Source organism: Chrysochloris asiatica, unplaced genomic scaffold, assembly GCF_000296735.1.
Source record: "Chrysochloris asiatica unplaced genomic scaffold, ChrAsi1.0 scaffold00048, whole genome shotgun sequence".
In the NCBI taxonomy this organism is placed as follows: domain Eukaryota; kingdom Metazoa; phylum Chordata; class Mammalia; order Afrosoricida; family Chrysochloridae; genus Chrysochloris; species Chrysochloris asiatica.
Window position 1 is genome coordinate 13378227 of NW_006408566.1, and position 17187 is coordinate 13395413.

Below are 17187 nucleotides of genomic sequence, written 5' to 3' on the forward strand. Positions count from 1 at the left end.
TCACCAGTGAAGCCGTCTGGGCCTGGACTTTTTTTGGTTAGGAATCTTTTGATGACCTAATCAATTTCTTCTTTTGTTATGGGTCTGTTCAGGTGTTCTACTTCACTGTGTGTAAGTCTAGGTCGTGTTTATCTAAAAATGCATCCATGTCTTCTAAGGTTTCAAATTTGTTGGTGTACAACTCTTCATAGTCTGTTATTATCCTTTTGATTTCTTTTTGTTCCGTTGTGACATCGCCCATGTGGTTTCTAATTTGTGTTATTTGTGTCTTCTCCCTCTTTTCTTTTGTTAGGTTTGCCAATGGTCTGTGAATTTTGATAATCCTTTCAAAGAACCAGCTTCTTGTCCTGTTGATATGTTGATAGTTTCTATAGTTTTTCTGTATTCTATCTCATTTATTTCTGATCTAATCTTTATTATTTCTTTTCTTTTGGTGGCTGTAGGTTCCCTCTGTTGGTCTGTTTCTAATTATTGTAGATGCTGTGTTTATGTGTTAATTTTGGTTCTTTCTTCTTTTTTGATGTGTGCGCTTATTGCAATAAATTTTCCTCTGAACACTGCTTTCGTTGTGTCCCAAAATTTGGTATGTTGTGTTTTCATTCTTCATTTGTTTCTAGGAACTTTGTGAATTCACGTTTAATTTGCTCTACTACCCAGTCACTTTTCAGCAGGGTGTTATTCAGTTTCCATGTATTTGACTTGATTTCTTTAGTGTTCCTATTGCTGATTTCTAATTTGATAGCATTGTGGTCTGAGAATATGCTTTGTAGTATTTGATATTTGTAAATTTATGGAAAATTTTTTTGTGGCCTAAGACATGGTCTATTCTGGAGAATGTTCCATGTGCACTGAAAAAGCATGTGTATTGTGCAATTGTTGGGTTGAATGCTCTGTACACATCTATGAGGTCCAGTTGTCTAATTGTGTTGTTTAGTTCTTCTATGTCTTTGTCCAGTTTCTTTCTGGTTGTTCTATCCATTTTTGAAATCAGTGTATTAAAATCACCCACTATTATTGTAGATTCATCTATTTCTTTCTTCAAATCTATTAGAGTTTGCTTTGTATATTTTGGAGCTCTTTCATTGGGAGCATAGATATTAATTATGGTTATGTCATCTTGTTCAGTTGTCCCTCTAATCATTAGATAATGGCCATCTTTAGATAAAGATAAAATATCTAGATAAAAATAATAGATATTATGCTTGTTTTTGCCTTAAAGTTTATTTTATCAGAGATCAGTTTTTTATTGCAATTAGCTTGATATATTTTTTCCATCCTTTGACTTTTAATCTGTTTTTGTCTTTCTGTGTGAGATGTGGCTCTTGCAGACAGCATATTGAAGGATCTTGTTTTCTTATCCATTTGCCCACTCTCCATCTCTTAACAGGTGCATTTAATCCATTTACATTTATTGTAATTATTGATAGATATGGATTCATTGCTGCCATTATGTTTGTTTTTTTGTGGTGTTGCTGCTTTCTTTGTTCTGTGTGTCTTCCTTTGTTGAGTTGATGCTTTTTGTGTTCTTTCTTGTGAGTTTTCTCATAGTTTAAATGTTTCCATGTTCTTCTTGGAATTTCATTTTCTTGGTAAGTTGTGAAGTGTTAATTTTCTTTGAGGTTGCCTTATAGTCCATTCACTTTTCTCTCCAATTGTTGTTGTTGTTGTTAAGTGCCATCGAGTCGGGTCCGACCCATAGCGACCCTGTACAGGGTTTCCGAGGGTGTAAATCTTTACGGGAGTAGAAAGCCTCATCTTTCTCCCGCGGAGCGGCTGGTAGTTTCGAACCGCTGACCTTAAGGTTCGCAGCCCGATTCGTAACCACTACGCTACCAGAGCTCAGTGCAGTCTATTTTATCCTGTAATCTACCTGACTTTCTCACCATCTGAATCTGGTTCCTATGTGTTTACCTTCTTTTACATTGTAATTGTTTTGATCATAGACTGACCTCCCAGATTCTCTGAGTTTGTTCTTATAGTTTTGCTCTGTTCTCGACTGTTCATTCTGTCGATACAATTCTGGGAGGTTTTGCTACAACGTATGTCAGTCTCTGGTTGTTGTCTGTTCTTGCTGGTTTTCATTCCACAGAACTCCCTTTTGGATGTTTTATAGCGCAGGGTTGGCTTTGGCAAAATCCCTTAGCTTCTGTTTATCCTGGAATGTTTTGATTACACCATCGTATTTGATTGATAGCTTTGCTGGATAAAGGATTCTTGGTTGGCAATTTTTTTCTTTCAGGGTTTATATATGTTTCCCCACTGCGTTCTTGCTTGCATGGTTTCTGCTGAGAGATCTGAGCTTAATCTGATTTGGTTGCCTTTGTATGTAACACTTCTGTTTTCCCTAGCTGCTTTCAGAAGTGTCTCCTTATCTTTGATTTTGGAGAGCTTGATTATAATATGACTAGGTGATTTTCTTTTGGGCTTTATCCTTCCTGGGGTTTGTTGAGTTTTTTGAATGTTTATCTTTTCACTTTTTAGGATGTTAGAGAAATTTTCTTCCAGCAGTTCTTCAACTATTTCCTCTATGGACTTGTGTGATTCTTCTTGTTCTGGAATGCCGATAATTCTTAAGTTATTCCTCTTCATGTTGTCCAACATGAATCTTAGATGTTCTTCAGAGGTTTTTATCCTTTTTTCTGTTTGCTCTGCTATCTTAGTGGTGTTGAGAGATTTGTCTTCCAGCTCACTGGTTCTGCCTTCCATCTCTTCTATTCTACTCCTTTGCCTTTTTAGAGTATTGTTTGTTTCTGATATTTTGTTATTAATCATTTGGACCTCTTTCTGTAGGTTTTGAATCGTTTCCAATGCTATATCTATTTTATTTAATTGTTCCTGTAGCGCTTTCCTAACTTCTTCCTTATTTTTCTCAACTCTATTTGTAAAGTGTTTTGAAACATTTTATAATCTTTTTTCTGAATTCCTTCTCAGAGATTTCCAAGGCCTGCCCTCCTTCCAGTATGAAGTCCATGTCTACCTCTAGGTCATTAGTCTCAGACATTTTATCATGTTTCTGGACATGTGCTGTTATGGTCATCTGATTTTGCTTCTTGGACATGTTTAGTGTTTATCTGTGGCCTTAATACTAATTGAGTATGTGTTTTGGTATTTTTTTATGCTTTCTGATTGCTTCTAGGAAGATGTGATCAGGATGTGGGCTTTCCTTTTCACTCTTCTTATTGCTTAACTCAGAGTAACTTTCATAGGTATTGTCTGACTCCCTGGTATATGGCAGTTGATATTGGTTCTTGCCTGGGTTTTGGTGTTTTATAGAGTGTGATTGTAGCTTGACTATATGGCAGCAGTTGCTGATTCTTGGGTACTATAGAGTCCTTCAAAGGTAGAAGGGGGAGCATAAAGCAGCCAAACAGCACCAGCAAAAAAACAAAACAAAAAACAAACAAGGAATAAAAACACACCAAACAACAACAAAACTAGACTGAATACTGCAGTCTGTAATTACAGAAAAGGGAGAAGAGGGAGAGGAGAAGAAGAAGAAAAAGAAGAAGAAAAAAAAAACAAAACACAAAAAAGTCTGTAGCCTAATATGAGTATGACTTTAATGTCCTCTCTTCAGCTTTTGCTTTCAAAGCTGCCTGAGAGATTTCAAGATGCCATTGTTGGTTGTTATGCCATACCTGAGGCTTTAATTTAATTTTCGGCCTGTTTTGTTTTTAAATTCTCTTTCCCTCTCTATAGCCCTGCCCTGGCCTTTCCCATATTTAAAAAAAACAACAACGTTCCGGGCCTGCTCTTGGGCTGAGTATCTGTGTGCATGTGTGTCAGAAGAACCCACCAGTGGTGAGGGTGGGTGTGTCCACTCGCAAAAACACCCCCCCCACCAGAATGAAGGTGTGCAAACAATGGGAGTTCCAATGACTAGATGGCCCCTTTCCCCCCCAAAAATAATAAGAAAACCAGAACAAAGCAAAACCGACAAAGTGTATTGCCCACTTTTATTCCAAGGGCGTTTTTCCATGGTGTTTCTGCTCCCCGCTCGGTCTTGCCATTTGGTCTTGCCCAAGGTGTCGGCTCCAGGCCTCCAAGCCTGGCAGATTCAAAAGCATGCAATTTCTTACTTCAGCTTCAACTTCTACTTAGCTATAAGCCTTCAAACTTAAAAAAAAAAAAAAATTCCTAGCTCTGTGGTTCCAAGTTTTGGAGCTCTGCCCTGGATATCCTTTGCCTGGTATTCTATGGTATGGCTGACAGCGAATTTCACTGCATCTCCACCCAAGCGTCATCAAGCCCTGCTTCCTCGGCTGTAAATCTTTATGGAAGCTGACTGTCATATCTTTCTCCCATAGAGTGACTGGTGGGCTTGAACTGCTTAATTTTCAGTTAGCAGCCAAGCACTTTTACCATTATATCACTTTGTTGTTGTTGTTATGTGCCATCGAGTCGGTTCCGACCCATAGCGACCCTAGGGCTCCTTAAAAAAGGCCTAACAGATATCTTAAACCAAAGTTACCCAGACTTTATAGAATGTGCTTTTTGCTCTTACTTTTCTCTGTATTATTCTCTTTCTCAAAGATTTTATTCCCTCTTTAGTTCTCAACTTTAACCTCTCTGTTTTGATGGTCTTCTTTTCTTCTTCCCTTGTCTGTTCCAATTTAATCTTTTAAAATGCAATTATGATCATAAGCACCTCAGAAAAACCAAAGCCAGACCCGTTACTATGGAGTCGATTTTGATCCCAAGACTTGCTGAGTAGATCTATACTCCCATCATAGGGTTTTCAGTGACTTGATCTCTCAGAAGCACATTACCGAACCTTTCTTCTAAGATGCTTCTGGGTAGCTTTTCAATTTACTGTTGTTGTTAAGTGCTGTGCGGTTTGACACATAGCCACCCTGTATAGGGTTTCCAAGGAGCAGCTGGAGAGTTTGAACTACCAACCTTGTGGTTCAAACAGATTTTGGGGTTCACTGCTTTATCCTGGAGTGCCACAACAGGACTCCTTTCAATTAGTTACTGTTACTGTACCCAGTGCTAAACCCATTCAGGGCTCTCAAGTCACATACAAAAGAAGTTGAGCTAATTCAGTATTTGATCCTTTTAAAGTCATGAAGGACAGTCTTATCTTTGTAACACAGTTTTCTAATTTAGGAACATGACACTGCTCAGTAAATGTGTGTGAAAAGGTTAAAGATGGAAAAAGAAGGAGAAAGGTTACATCCTAAATGTGGATAATTTTTAGAAAATGAGATGGCAATTCTAATGGTAACCAAGATATTCAGTGTTCTGAAATAAACCATTTGCTTCAGAACATTCCAGAACAAAACATTGATCAAATCAACCCCGAAATAAGGTCATTAGATTTATATAACTTTGTATGCAATGGAACAATACGAAGAAAGTAGGGTTTATTTTTTGAGAAAAAGTGAAAGAACAGAAAACAGGTTTTATAAAATAAGGAAGTAATTCATTGATGATCATTGAATAATGGTTATAATTTCACAGAATTTATAGATAGGAGTCCTGATGTGGTGCTCTAGGATAAATCACTGGGCCCCAAAGTCTGTTTGAACTGCAAGGCTGACAGTTCAAACTCACCAACTGCTCCTCGGAAACTCTATACAGGGTTGCTATGAGTTGGAACTGACTTGACAGCACACTTAACAAGTCTTTATTTTGTGTTCATAAGTTATACCTTTTTTGTAGTAGAAATAATACTAATATAATTCAGAAACTATTAAGTTACTGGATTTGGACTAACTTTTATAGTTTTGTAAAATCTCAAGAACATAGAAATTAAGGTATAAATTTATTTAAATATCTGAAATATTTTTTATTTTAGAAATGCTATTTATTTAGGCAAATTTGAAACACTACACTATGCCTTCAGGGGTCAACAACCAGCTAGAAATCTTGGGACTTCTAAACTCAAATTTTGAGTCAAATAAAGATACACATGTGAAATTATACTACGGTAATGCTTTTATGACTTACTTTTCAGTAACTTCAGTATATTTTATAGGAATAAATACTCCCTATGCTTTAAATGCCATATGCTAAGTATTTTTTTGAAAACAAAAATGAATAAAACTACTTCCTCTATTTATGTGGAACATACATTGAGCTTGGAAAGAATAACAAGAAAGGAAGAAAATGCTACTTAGGCTGTGATAATTGTGCTAAGAGCTGTAAGGAGGGGTGTGTGTGTGTGCCACCGAGTTGGTTCCGACTCATAGCGACCCTGTGTAGGATTTCCAAGGCTGTAAATCTTTACTGGAGCAGAAAGCCTCCTCTTTCTTCGGTGGAGTGACTGGTAGATTCTAACTGCTGACCTTGTGGTTAGTTGCCCACCTCATAATCCATTATGTTACCGAGGCTCCTCGTGGATGGGCTGGTGATGTCATTTTTAAGTAGTGAGACGAAATAAATTTGTATGGTGCAGTGTCATTGTCATTAAGTGCTGTCCAGTCATTTCCAACTCATAGTGACCCTATATAGTGTTCCTGAGGTTTTTTTTTACATCTTTGCAGGAGTAGAAAGTCTCATCTTTCTTTCTAAATGTAGAGCCACTGGTGAACTCGAACCACTGACCTTGTGGTTCGAGTCCAGTGCTTATACTATGTAGCCACCGTGCTCCCATGATGCACTGAGCCAAGGTAAACAATGAACTCAGACAGATCTGTAGCTCTCAGTTAAATAATTGTTTTACCCAGTGGCAAGATCACATGCTTTTATTTATTTATAAAATGATTAGGACAGAGATGAATTGGGCAAGATTCATCGTGGGGGTCTTCCTCAGAACCTTATCCCAGGGTGAACTAACAAAGGAAACCTACTCTACATGCTTATGTCCCCAAGATACATTGTGACAAAAGACAAAGGGTTGGAACCTAAGAATGCTTAGGAAAAGAGAAAGAGGGTAAGAGGGAGGAGGGACCTTTGGTCAGTTGCACCTGATCTGACTGTCCTATTTACCAAGACAGTGTTATTGTTCAAATTCAAACAGCAAAGCAATCCTGTGACTATGGTTCCTGACCAGAAAGAACATTTCCTCTTTTCTAGCTACAAGGTTAATTTTGTAAGCCTGCACGTTCTGACTAGTGATATGAAAACCAAACCCAGCCCATTGCCATTGAGGTGATTCTCACTTGCTGTGACTCTATAGAACAGAGTAGAACTGCCCCATGAGGTTTCCAAGGCTGTAAATTACAGAAGCAGTGGTGCCTATAACCTTTGTGTCACCCGGGCTTGTATTAATGATATGTTGTTATTGTTAAGTGCTGTCAAGTCAATTCCGACCCATAGAGACCCTGTATAGGGTTTCCAAGGAGCAGCTGGTGAGCTTGAACCACTGACCTTGCAGTTCAAATGACTTTGCAGTCTCATGTGTTAGCCCATAGCGCCACACTAGGATGCCATAGGCAAAAAGTTACCAAGGAGAAACTATCTCCCCTGAGTGGCACACTAAGTGCAATTTAACAGCTATGGAGACAGAGTGAAACTCATATGGTCATCTTGGAATTTTAATTTTATCATTGGTGGATAAACACCTTTTAGAAAGCCATTTACATTCATTGGTAGGAATTTGGGAAAGGACATTTAAGGCAAGAAAGGCAGATTAAAGTCAGATTATGGAATGCCATTAATATCAGAGTACCTGGACATTTTTTATTGTTGTCGATTCCGACTCATAGTGACCATGTACAGGGTTTCTGAGGAGCAGCTGGTAGGTTTGAACCGCCGTCCCTGTGATTCTCAGCCCACCACTTATCCTAGAGCGCCATACCAAGAGTCCTATTGGTTGATGATTATGTGCTGTGGAGTCGGTTCCGACTCATAGCGACCTTGTACAGGGTTTCCAAGGCTGTAAATCTTTACAGGAGCAGAAAGCCTCATCTTTCTCCCGCAGAACAGCTAGTATTTTCGAACTGCTGACCTTGCGGTTCGCAGCCTGATTCATAACCACTGTGCTACCAGAGCTCCTATTAGTTAAGTAAAAGTAAGAAGTAGTTTTCTAGGTCTTGAATAAGGAACTAGTAATACTTAGAGAAAAAACATAGTTCTTCCTAATTTTTATTGTATATTGAGTTGTTTATAACAGTATTTTAGAATTAATTTTATATCTTTAAAATGTATAAATTTTAGTATGTGTATCTTATTATGGTTTCTAGCGCTGTTATTGGCCCAAGTATGTTCTCTGAAATGCCATATTTTTTAAAAAAAAGCCATGTGTAAATTGCCTATCACTTTTGTATCATATATCAGGATTATAAAGATATTCTACTGTGATTATAAACTTAGAAAGTATTTTATGTGTATAAATTTAGTTGATGTGCTGAAATTTTGTTGTTCTTTAAATGAAACTTTAATATACTTGGCTTTCCTCATTCTAAACTTTAAAAAAAAAAATGCATTTGTTTCATTTCTAGAACTGTGGCAGCTGAAGTTAGGAAGCAGATCTCTGGACAATATAGTGGTTCTCCCCAACTGCTCAAAAACCTCAACATTGTCGGCAATATATCCCATCACACCACAGTAAGTAACATGTAAACTTTGGTGTCTTTGTTTCTTAGTGCTGCTGTAACAGAATTAACACAAGGGGATAGCTTTAAAGAACAGACATTTATTTTCTCACAGAATGTTGTTATTAAGTACCATCAAATTTGTTCTAACTCATATTGACCCTGTGTAGGGCTTCTGAGGAAGGAACTCTGGTAGCATAGTGGTTATGAATCGGGCTGTGAACCTTAAGGTCAGCAGTTCGAAACTACCAGTTGTTCCGCGGGAGAAAGATGAGGTTTTCTTTTCCCATAAAGATTTACAGCCTCGGAAACCCTGTACAGGGTTACTATGAGTCGGAACTGACTCCACGGTACATAACCACCACCAGGGCTTCCAAGGAGTGGCTGGTGAGTTTGAACCACTGACTTTCGCCACGCTATGACTCCTTCACAGTATGTTGTTGTTGCTTTTAAGTGCTGTTGAGTTAGTTCCTACTCATAGTGACCCCGTATAGTTTCCAAGGAGCAGCTGGTAAATTTGAACCTGACCTTGTGGTTCAAACTGACCTTGTGGTCAGTGCCACACCAGGACTCCCTTCACAGTATGTTGTCGTTAAGTGCTATTGTGTCGGTTCCGACCCATAGTGAGTGACCCTGTATAGGGCTTCTGAGGAGCAGCTGGTGAGCTTGAACTGCCGACCTTGCAGTTCAGACTGACCCTATCGTCCAGTGCATTAACCCACAGCTCCACACTACAAATCTGAATTCAAAGTATGGCTTTAGTGGGGAGTCCTTCTTTGTCTACCTTCTAGCAGACGGAAATCACTGGAGTTCCTGGACTTTAAATCCATTTGCTTCTGTTGTCATTAGACAGAATCTGTCTTTCCCCAGATTTGTCCTTGCTTGTCTCTGTACCTACTGTGCTCTTTTTTATCTCTCTAAAGTGATCGCATTTAAGGCACATACTGTACTGATTGGAGCCCTGGTATGGCACTGCAGGCTAATGTACCACAAGGTTGGTTCAAACCCAAGGTCGGTGGTTCAAGCTCACCAGCTACTCCTCGGAAATCCTATATAGGGCCTCTATGAGTCGGAACCGACTCGACAGCACTTAACAACAACAACATTATACTGACATGGCCTCATTAACACATCAAAGAAACCCCATTTCCAAATGGGATTATACACCCACAGATTTTGTGTAATGCTGGCCTTGTAGAATGTTCATTGGAAGTGTTTCCTTCTTTTATTTTTGGAAGAGTTTGAGCAGGATTATTGTCTATTCCACCAGACATGTTTGGTGGAATTCACTAGTGAAGCCATCAGGTCCTGAGGTTTTCTTTTTGAGATTTTTGATTGCTGATTCAATCTCTTTACCACAGGTCTATTGATATTTTCTATTCTAAAATTCCTGGTGTGGTGCTGTAGGATCAGCACCCAGCTGCCAACCACAAGGTCTGTAATTCAAACCTATGAGCATGGAAGTCCTATATAGGGTCACTGTGAGTCAGAACCAACTCATTGGCACTTAACAACATTCTTGAGTTAGTTTTGGTAATAGAGCTGTTTCAAGGCATTTTCCTATTTTTATCTAGATTTGGTAACATTTTGGCATCTATAATTTGTTCATAGTATTATAATCCTTTTACTTTTTGTAAGGTCTGTAGCAATGCCCTATATTTCATTTTTTATTCCAGCTATTTGCTTATTTTCTCTTTTGTCTATTTGGCTGAAGATGTATCAATTTTATCTTTTCAAAGAGTCAACCTTTGGTTTTTCTTCATTATTCTTTTAAAATTTATTTTGTAATATAATCTTTATTATTTCCTTACTCCTGTTGACCTTGGGTTTAGTTTACCCCTGCTTTTCTAGTTTCTTAAGATATTAAGTGTTGTTGTTAAGTGCCATTGAGTCAATTCTGGCTCATAGCAACCCTGTATAGTGTTTCTGAGGAGCTGCTGGTGTGAATCACTGATGTTGCTGTTCAAACCAACCTTGTGGTCAAATGCATATACTACAGTGCCACACCACTTGATTTGAAATTTTTATTAATGTAAAGGAGCCCTGGTGATATAGTGGATTAAGCATTGGGCTGGCAACTGAACCCACCAGCCCTCTTTGCGAGAAAGATGAGATGGTCTGCTTATGTAAAGATTTACAGCCTCAGGAATGCTAAGAAGCAGCTCGCTCTATTAGAGTTGCCATGAGTTGGAATCTACTCGAGTCCAGTGAGTTTGGTTTCTGGTTATCAGTATGATGCATCAGCTACTCCGAGAGAGAAAGATGTGGCAGTCTACTTCCAGAAAGACTTACAACCTTGGAAAACCCTGTAGGAAGGTTCTCTGTCCTATTTCTTTTTGTTGTTGTGTGCCGTTCAGTTCTGACCTGTAGCGAACCTTGTACAGGGTTTCCCAGGAGTGGCTGGAGAGCTTGAACTCCCGAATTTACTGATCAAACTACAATCGACTTGATAACAGTGGGTTTTAGGTCTCATCAATGTAGGTTTCTACCGTTATAAATTTCCCTGAGTACTTCTATTGCTATATCCTATAGGTTTTTCTCTGTTGTGTTTTTGTTTTATTCCTTTGAAAGTATATTCTAATAGCCCTACTGTTATCTTCTTTGACCCAATGTTTAAGAATGTGTTGTTTGTTGTTGTTGTTAGGTGCCATCAAGTTGGCACCGACTCATAGCGACCCTATGCACAGCAGAACGAAACAATGCCCGATCCTGGGCCAACCTCACCACTGTTGCCACACTTGAGTCCATCGATGCTGCCACCTGGCTAGTCCATCTAGTTGGGGTTCTTCCTCTATTCTCTGACCCTCCATCTTACCAAACATGATATCCTTTTCCAGCAACTGTTCCCTCCTGACAATATGTCCGAACTATGAGAGACGTAGTTTGGCCGTCCTGGCTTCCAAGGAGCACTCTGGCTGCACATCTTCCAAAATGGATCTGTTGGTTCTTTTGGCAGCTTGTGGCACTTTTAGTATTCTCCAACACCACAATTCAAAGGCTTCAGTTCTTCTACGATCCAGCTTTCGCATGCATATGAGGTTATTGAAAATACCATGGCTTGGGTCAGGTGCACTTTAGTCCTCAAGCTGACATCTTTGCTCTTCAATACTTTCAAAAGTTCCTGTGCAGCAGATTTGCCTAATGCAATATGTCGTCTGATATCTTGACTGCTGCTTCAGTGAGTGTTGATAGTTGATCCAAGAAGAGTGAAGTCCTTGACAACTTCAGTCATTTCTCCGTTGATAAGAATATTTATTGGTCTAGTGGTGAGGATTTTTGTTTTCTTGACATTGAGATGTAATCCATACCGAAGGTGTGCTCTTTGATCTTCATCAGTAAATGTGTTAAGACCTCTTTAGTTTCAGCAAGCAAGATTGTATCATCTGCATATTGCAGGTTGTAAATGAGTCTTCCTCCAATCCTGATGCCGTATTTTTCTTCATAGAACCTAGCTTCTCGGATTATTTGCTCAGCATACAGGTTGAATAAGTATGGTGAAAGAATACAACCTTGTTGCACACCTTACATAGTTTCTATGGATTTGTGAATTTTCCAGTTTTTCTTCTATTTATTTTTATCTTCATCCTGGGAAGTTAAAGAAGATACTTTGATTTTCAACTTTAAAAATGTACTGAGTTGTTTGATAGACAAACATATGATTTATCCTGGAGAATGTTCAACTAGCACTTAATGTTGTTGTTTAGTGCCGTCTAGTCACGACTCATAGTGACCCTTTATAGGGTTTCCTGTGAGTTGCTGGTGGGTTTGAACTGCTGGCCGTTTGGTTTGCAGTCCAGTGCTTATCATACAGCGCCACACCAGGAAGAATGTATATTCTGTTGTTGGGTGGAATGTTGAATGTTTGGTGTATTTGTTGTTGTTGAGTGCTGTCTAGTCGGTTCCAACTCATAGCAACACAATATATGGTTTCTGAGGCTGTATGTCTTTACAGAGGCAGAAAGCCTCATCTCTCTGATATAGAGTGGTAAGTGGGCGCTAATCACCAAACTTGTGGTTAGCAGTTCAGTGCTTATCCTACACTGCCAGTGCCTATTTGGCCTAGTTTTTTTTTTGTTCAAGTTCTCTGTTGCCTTATTGATCTTCTGTCGAGATAGTTTATCCATTACTGGAAGTGGGTATTGAAGTCTCTTAACTATTATTGTAGAACTATTTCTTCTTTCAATTTTGTCATTGTTTCCGATATTTTTGGGTTCTCTTGTTTGGTAAATATACGTTTGTAATTGTTGTGTCTTTGAAATGAGTTGACTCTTTTATAAGTATGAAATGTTGTTTTTTGTCTCTTGTAACAATTTTTGACTTAAAAATTTCTTTTGTCTATTATATAGCCTCTTAGCTATCTCTTGGTTACTATTTGCAAATGCAGGTGATCCCTATTTTATGAATGTCTTTATATCTCTTAACAGAATTGTAAACAAAAATACCAAATATGAAGCAGTTGTTTTTCAATATATCCTCTATTTAGGTCTATACACTTCTGAATGGAATGTTTTCACTTCTGTAACCCTTCTCCCAAAATCATGTGCTCTTCTATGTACATCACATTAAAACAGTAGTGTGGGCATCCTGTTGTTAAGTGCCATTGAGTTGGTTCCGACCCAGAGTAACCTCTACTGTGTAGGGTTTTCTAGGAGCAACTGGTGAGCTTGGACCACTGACTTTGCAGTTCAAACAACTTTGCAGTCTGACGCATTAACCTTCCTGGAGGTACTCAGATTGTGTTCCTTTCCCATGTTCTTTGAGTTTGGAGAACAAAAATAAGCCTAAAGGGGCCAGATCAGGGCTTTGGGGTATGTGGGGTAAAGTTTTCCAACTAATTTTCATAAGACTGCCCTTGGAACCTCTGAAGAGTTACTAGGTGCATTGTTGTGATGAGAAAAATTCCTTGGCACAGTTTTTCTGGCTTTTTTCTCACCAGTGCAGTTTTTAGTTTTCTTAAAACTTCTTCCTAATAAGCCTCCACGATCGTCCTAAGCCCTTCAAGAAAGTCTATCAAGATAATTCCTTTGGAATAATTCTGTCACCACAAGAGTAGGGCCACTTATGATTCCCTTTTACAGCTGTATCCACATCTCTTTAGCCTACACCCACCCCAGTCCTTAACCACTGTTACGGTTGTGGCTGTTCAGTTTATTTCATTTCCTGGCAACCCTGTGTGACCAAGTAGAACTGCCCTATAGTGTTTTCCTGATGTCATCTTTATTGAAGCAGCTCTCCCGATCTTTCTTTTGCAGAGTTGCTACATAGGTTTGAAGCATCGACTGTTGGTTCATAACCAGTAGTTGTTGAACCCACTAGGACTCTTCCCTTACCTCTTTGTGTTGTCATTAGGTGGTGTTGACACAGTTTTGACCCTGTATACCACAGAACAAAGCACTGCCTAGTTCTGCACCATCCCCCCAGTCATTGCTGTTTGAGCCCATGATTGTAGTCACTTGGTCAGTTCATGTCTTTGGGGATTTTCCTCATGTTTGCTGACCCTCTACCAAGCACATTGTCCTTCTTTGGGAACTGGTCCCTCCTAATAACATGTCCAAAGTATATGAGATGAAGTCCTTGCTTCTAAGGAGCATTCTGGCTGTCATTCTTTTAAGAGAGATTTGGCAGTCCATGATAAAATGGATATTTTTCTCCAGCATTGTAATTCAAAGGCATCAATTCTTCTTCAGTCTTCATTATTAATTGTCCAGCTTTCACATGCATATAATGTGATTGAAAATACCATGGCTTGGGTTAGGTACACCTTAGTTTTCAAAGTGATTTCTTTGTTTTTTAGTACTTTAAAGAGCAGATTTACCCAATGCAATATGTGTTTGATTTTCTGACTATTCTTTCTTTGGGGGTTGATTGTGGATCCAACTACATTGTTCAAAGGATGAAACCCTGATACGCCTTTCCTGATTTTTAGCCATGCAGTATCCCATTTTTCTGTTCAAACAACTGCCTCTTGGTCATTGTAAAGGTTCTACATGAACACTATTAAATATTCTAGAATTCATACTCTTTGCAGTATTATACATGATTTCTTATGATTCACACAGTTGACTCTGAAATACAGGTAAATATCTTTCTGTTATTTTCTGTACTTAGCAACTACAGATCTATTCTTCACTTGTATTATTTTGTTTTTTAAAGAATGTTATATGAATAAAGTCATATAGTACATAACCTTTTGGAATTGGCTTTTTCCATCTAGCGTATTTCTATTGATATTCATCCAAGTTCTTCTATCTGTAGTTTATTCTTTTTATTATTGAGTGCTCAGTGGTATGTATGTACCACAGTTTTAAAGTTTGCGTTTTGAAGTCAATCTAGGTTAGTTTTGAGTTTTACACCATCACAATTAAAGAGATTATAAACCATTGTTTATAGTTTTTTAGGTGAACATTAGTGTTCATTTTCTGAGATAAATGTCTAAGGGTATCATTTTTTTGCATTGTTTAATAGTTTATTCTCCCTCTCCTCCCTAACTTTCATTGGGATTTGTTTAAAATGCAGGTTTTTTTTTCATGTAACTCCCCTCTTTTCGTTTCGATCAGGATGCTTCTATAATTTATCATTAAGCCAAATGTGTTCACAGTAATCTTAATGGCACCACCCCATTGCTATGAATATTCTATTGTTGCAAACAAATAGCTTTTATATGGTCTGTGTACTCATTTTTTTGTGAATACTGTAACAAATTGCCATAAACTGGATGGCCTAAAATCTTAGGGATCCATTCTCTCACAGGTCTTGAGAACTTAAGTCTTAAATCAGTATCACTGATTGAAATTAACGTGTGGTGTTGGCATGATTTAGATCTCCTTCAAGGCTCTGTGGCTGCTAGCATTCCTTGGTGCATAGCCACATCACTCCTGTCTTCTAGATCATCTGTTGTCAAATATGTTTGCTCACATAGCGTTTTCTTCTGTATGTGTGGAAGAAATCTCCCTCTGCTTCCTTTTAAGGATATGCTTGATTTTACATAGGATATACCCAGATAATATAGGATAACGCTCCCATCTTTAGTCACATCTGTAAGGACCCCTTTTACGCCCCCTGGAACACAGAGTAAAATTCACAGCTTCCAGACATGGGGATATGGATTTTTTTTTTTTTTTTTTTAGGGGAATGTTTCAGCCTACCATCATCCAGTTATGCATTTTAAAAATAGGATAACCAACAGTAACCACAAATAAAGTAAAAATACTGTGTAGAAATTTAGCAGTGAAAATCCCAAAATGTACGAAAGAAAAATCAAACTCCTGCAATGAAACATTATAAGTTATAAAGTATTATGAAGCTATTGATTATTATTTTCAGTGTTTTCATCTAAGAGTTATAAGTACGGTGTAAGCAGTAGGTTAAAGAGAGTATGACCAAAAGCAATCAAGAGGAGCAAGAGGGCCAATGCCTTATAGCTACTTTATTGTATCTGACTAGATATTTATTGAAATTTGAGGACTAGGTTAAAACTTACAATCTTTTAAAAAATAGTAAACTTTCCCTGCTCAAAGTATTAGAATTCTTATATCTACCTCTTTCTGTCCCACTTCTTACATCCTTTCTCCTACCCCCTTTGTAAAGGTGCCCCTTACAGAAGCAGTGGATCCAGTGGATTTGGAAGATTACCTCATTACTCATCCTTTAGCTGTGGATTCTGGACCTCTAAGAGATTTGATTGAATTTCCTCCAGATGATGTTGAGGTTGTTTATAGTCCTAGGGATTGCAGAACCCTTGTTTCAGCTGTGCCAGAAGAAAGGTAAGGAGACATTTTACCTATTTTTGGTTTTAATTAATTTATATATGTCTTGTTTTTTGTATGGAAGTGTTTTTCCTAATATGTGAACAAAAAATGTAGCAATTAAAATAACAAACATCAATGCTGTTCTTCATAAATTACATATAAATTTTCTTTCTTTTAATAGTGAAATGGATCCACATGTTAGAGATTGTATAAGAAGTTACACTGAAGACTGGGCAGTTGTGATCAGAAAGTAAGTTACATGTTTATTATAACATTAAAAAATACTGAGGGTTTGTGAATGCATTAAAATAGATTCATAATTGTTGTTGTTGTTAAGTTCTGTCGAGTTAGTTCCAACTCACAGTGACCCTGTATAGGGTTTCTGAGAAGTGGCTGGTGGGTTTGAATTGCAGACTTCAAGGTTCAAACCAATCTTAACATGAGATTAATAAAAGAGATTTGAAAATTCATTAAAAAAGAAATAGAAACAGCAAAAGAAGAACATTCTATATGGACAGTTTCTCCTTTAGGAGTTCCATAACTACTTTTACTTATTTTTCCTGTTGTATATTATTAGGTTTGTAGAGATAGTATTTCTTTCTTTTTTAAAAACTTCTTAACTGTGAATTGAATGGTTTACAGAGCACATCATCAGTTTTACATTCAACAAATCATGTTTTGCTTCATTGTTGTTGTTGTTGTTGTTGTTAAGTGCCATTGAATTGGTTCCGACCCATAGTGGCCTTGTATAGGGTTTCCAAGGAGCAGCTGGTGAGCTTGAACTGCTGACCTGGCAGTTCAAACGGTCTAAACAACCTTGCAGTCTGACGCATTAACCCACAGTGCCACACTAGGACTCCGTTGCTTCATTACATGGTTACAAATCCCCTCCATGTACCAACAGGTAATGACATTTACCTCTACTCACTTTAACTATTGCATTCCTCCCTGTGTCTCCT

At 38.1% G+C, this 17187-nt stretch overlaps 1 protein-coding gene across 8 annotated transcripts in view; it reads left to right on the top strand.

Annotated features, from left to right (window-relative positions):
- DOCK7 (dedicator of cytokinesis 7) overlaps window positions 1–17187 on the top strand; it is a 254019-nt gene that overhangs the window by 17599 nt on the left and 219233 nt on the right. For 7 of the 8 annotated variants that reach the window (XM_006862472.1, XM_006862473.1, XM_006862475.1 and 4 more), the window contains exons 1-3: window positions 8386–8493; window positions 16068–16243; window positions 16410–16478. In XM_006862472.1, the coding sequence (XP_006862534.1) occupies window positions 16414–16478 (65 nt within the window). In that variant the 5' untranslated portion in view covers window positions 8386–8493; window positions 16068–16243; window positions 16410–16413. Of the gene's footprint in view, window positions 1–8385; window positions 8494–16067; window positions 16244–16409; window positions 16479–17187 lie in introns of those variants that run through there. The other variant, XM_006862471.1, reaches the window with a different exon arrangement.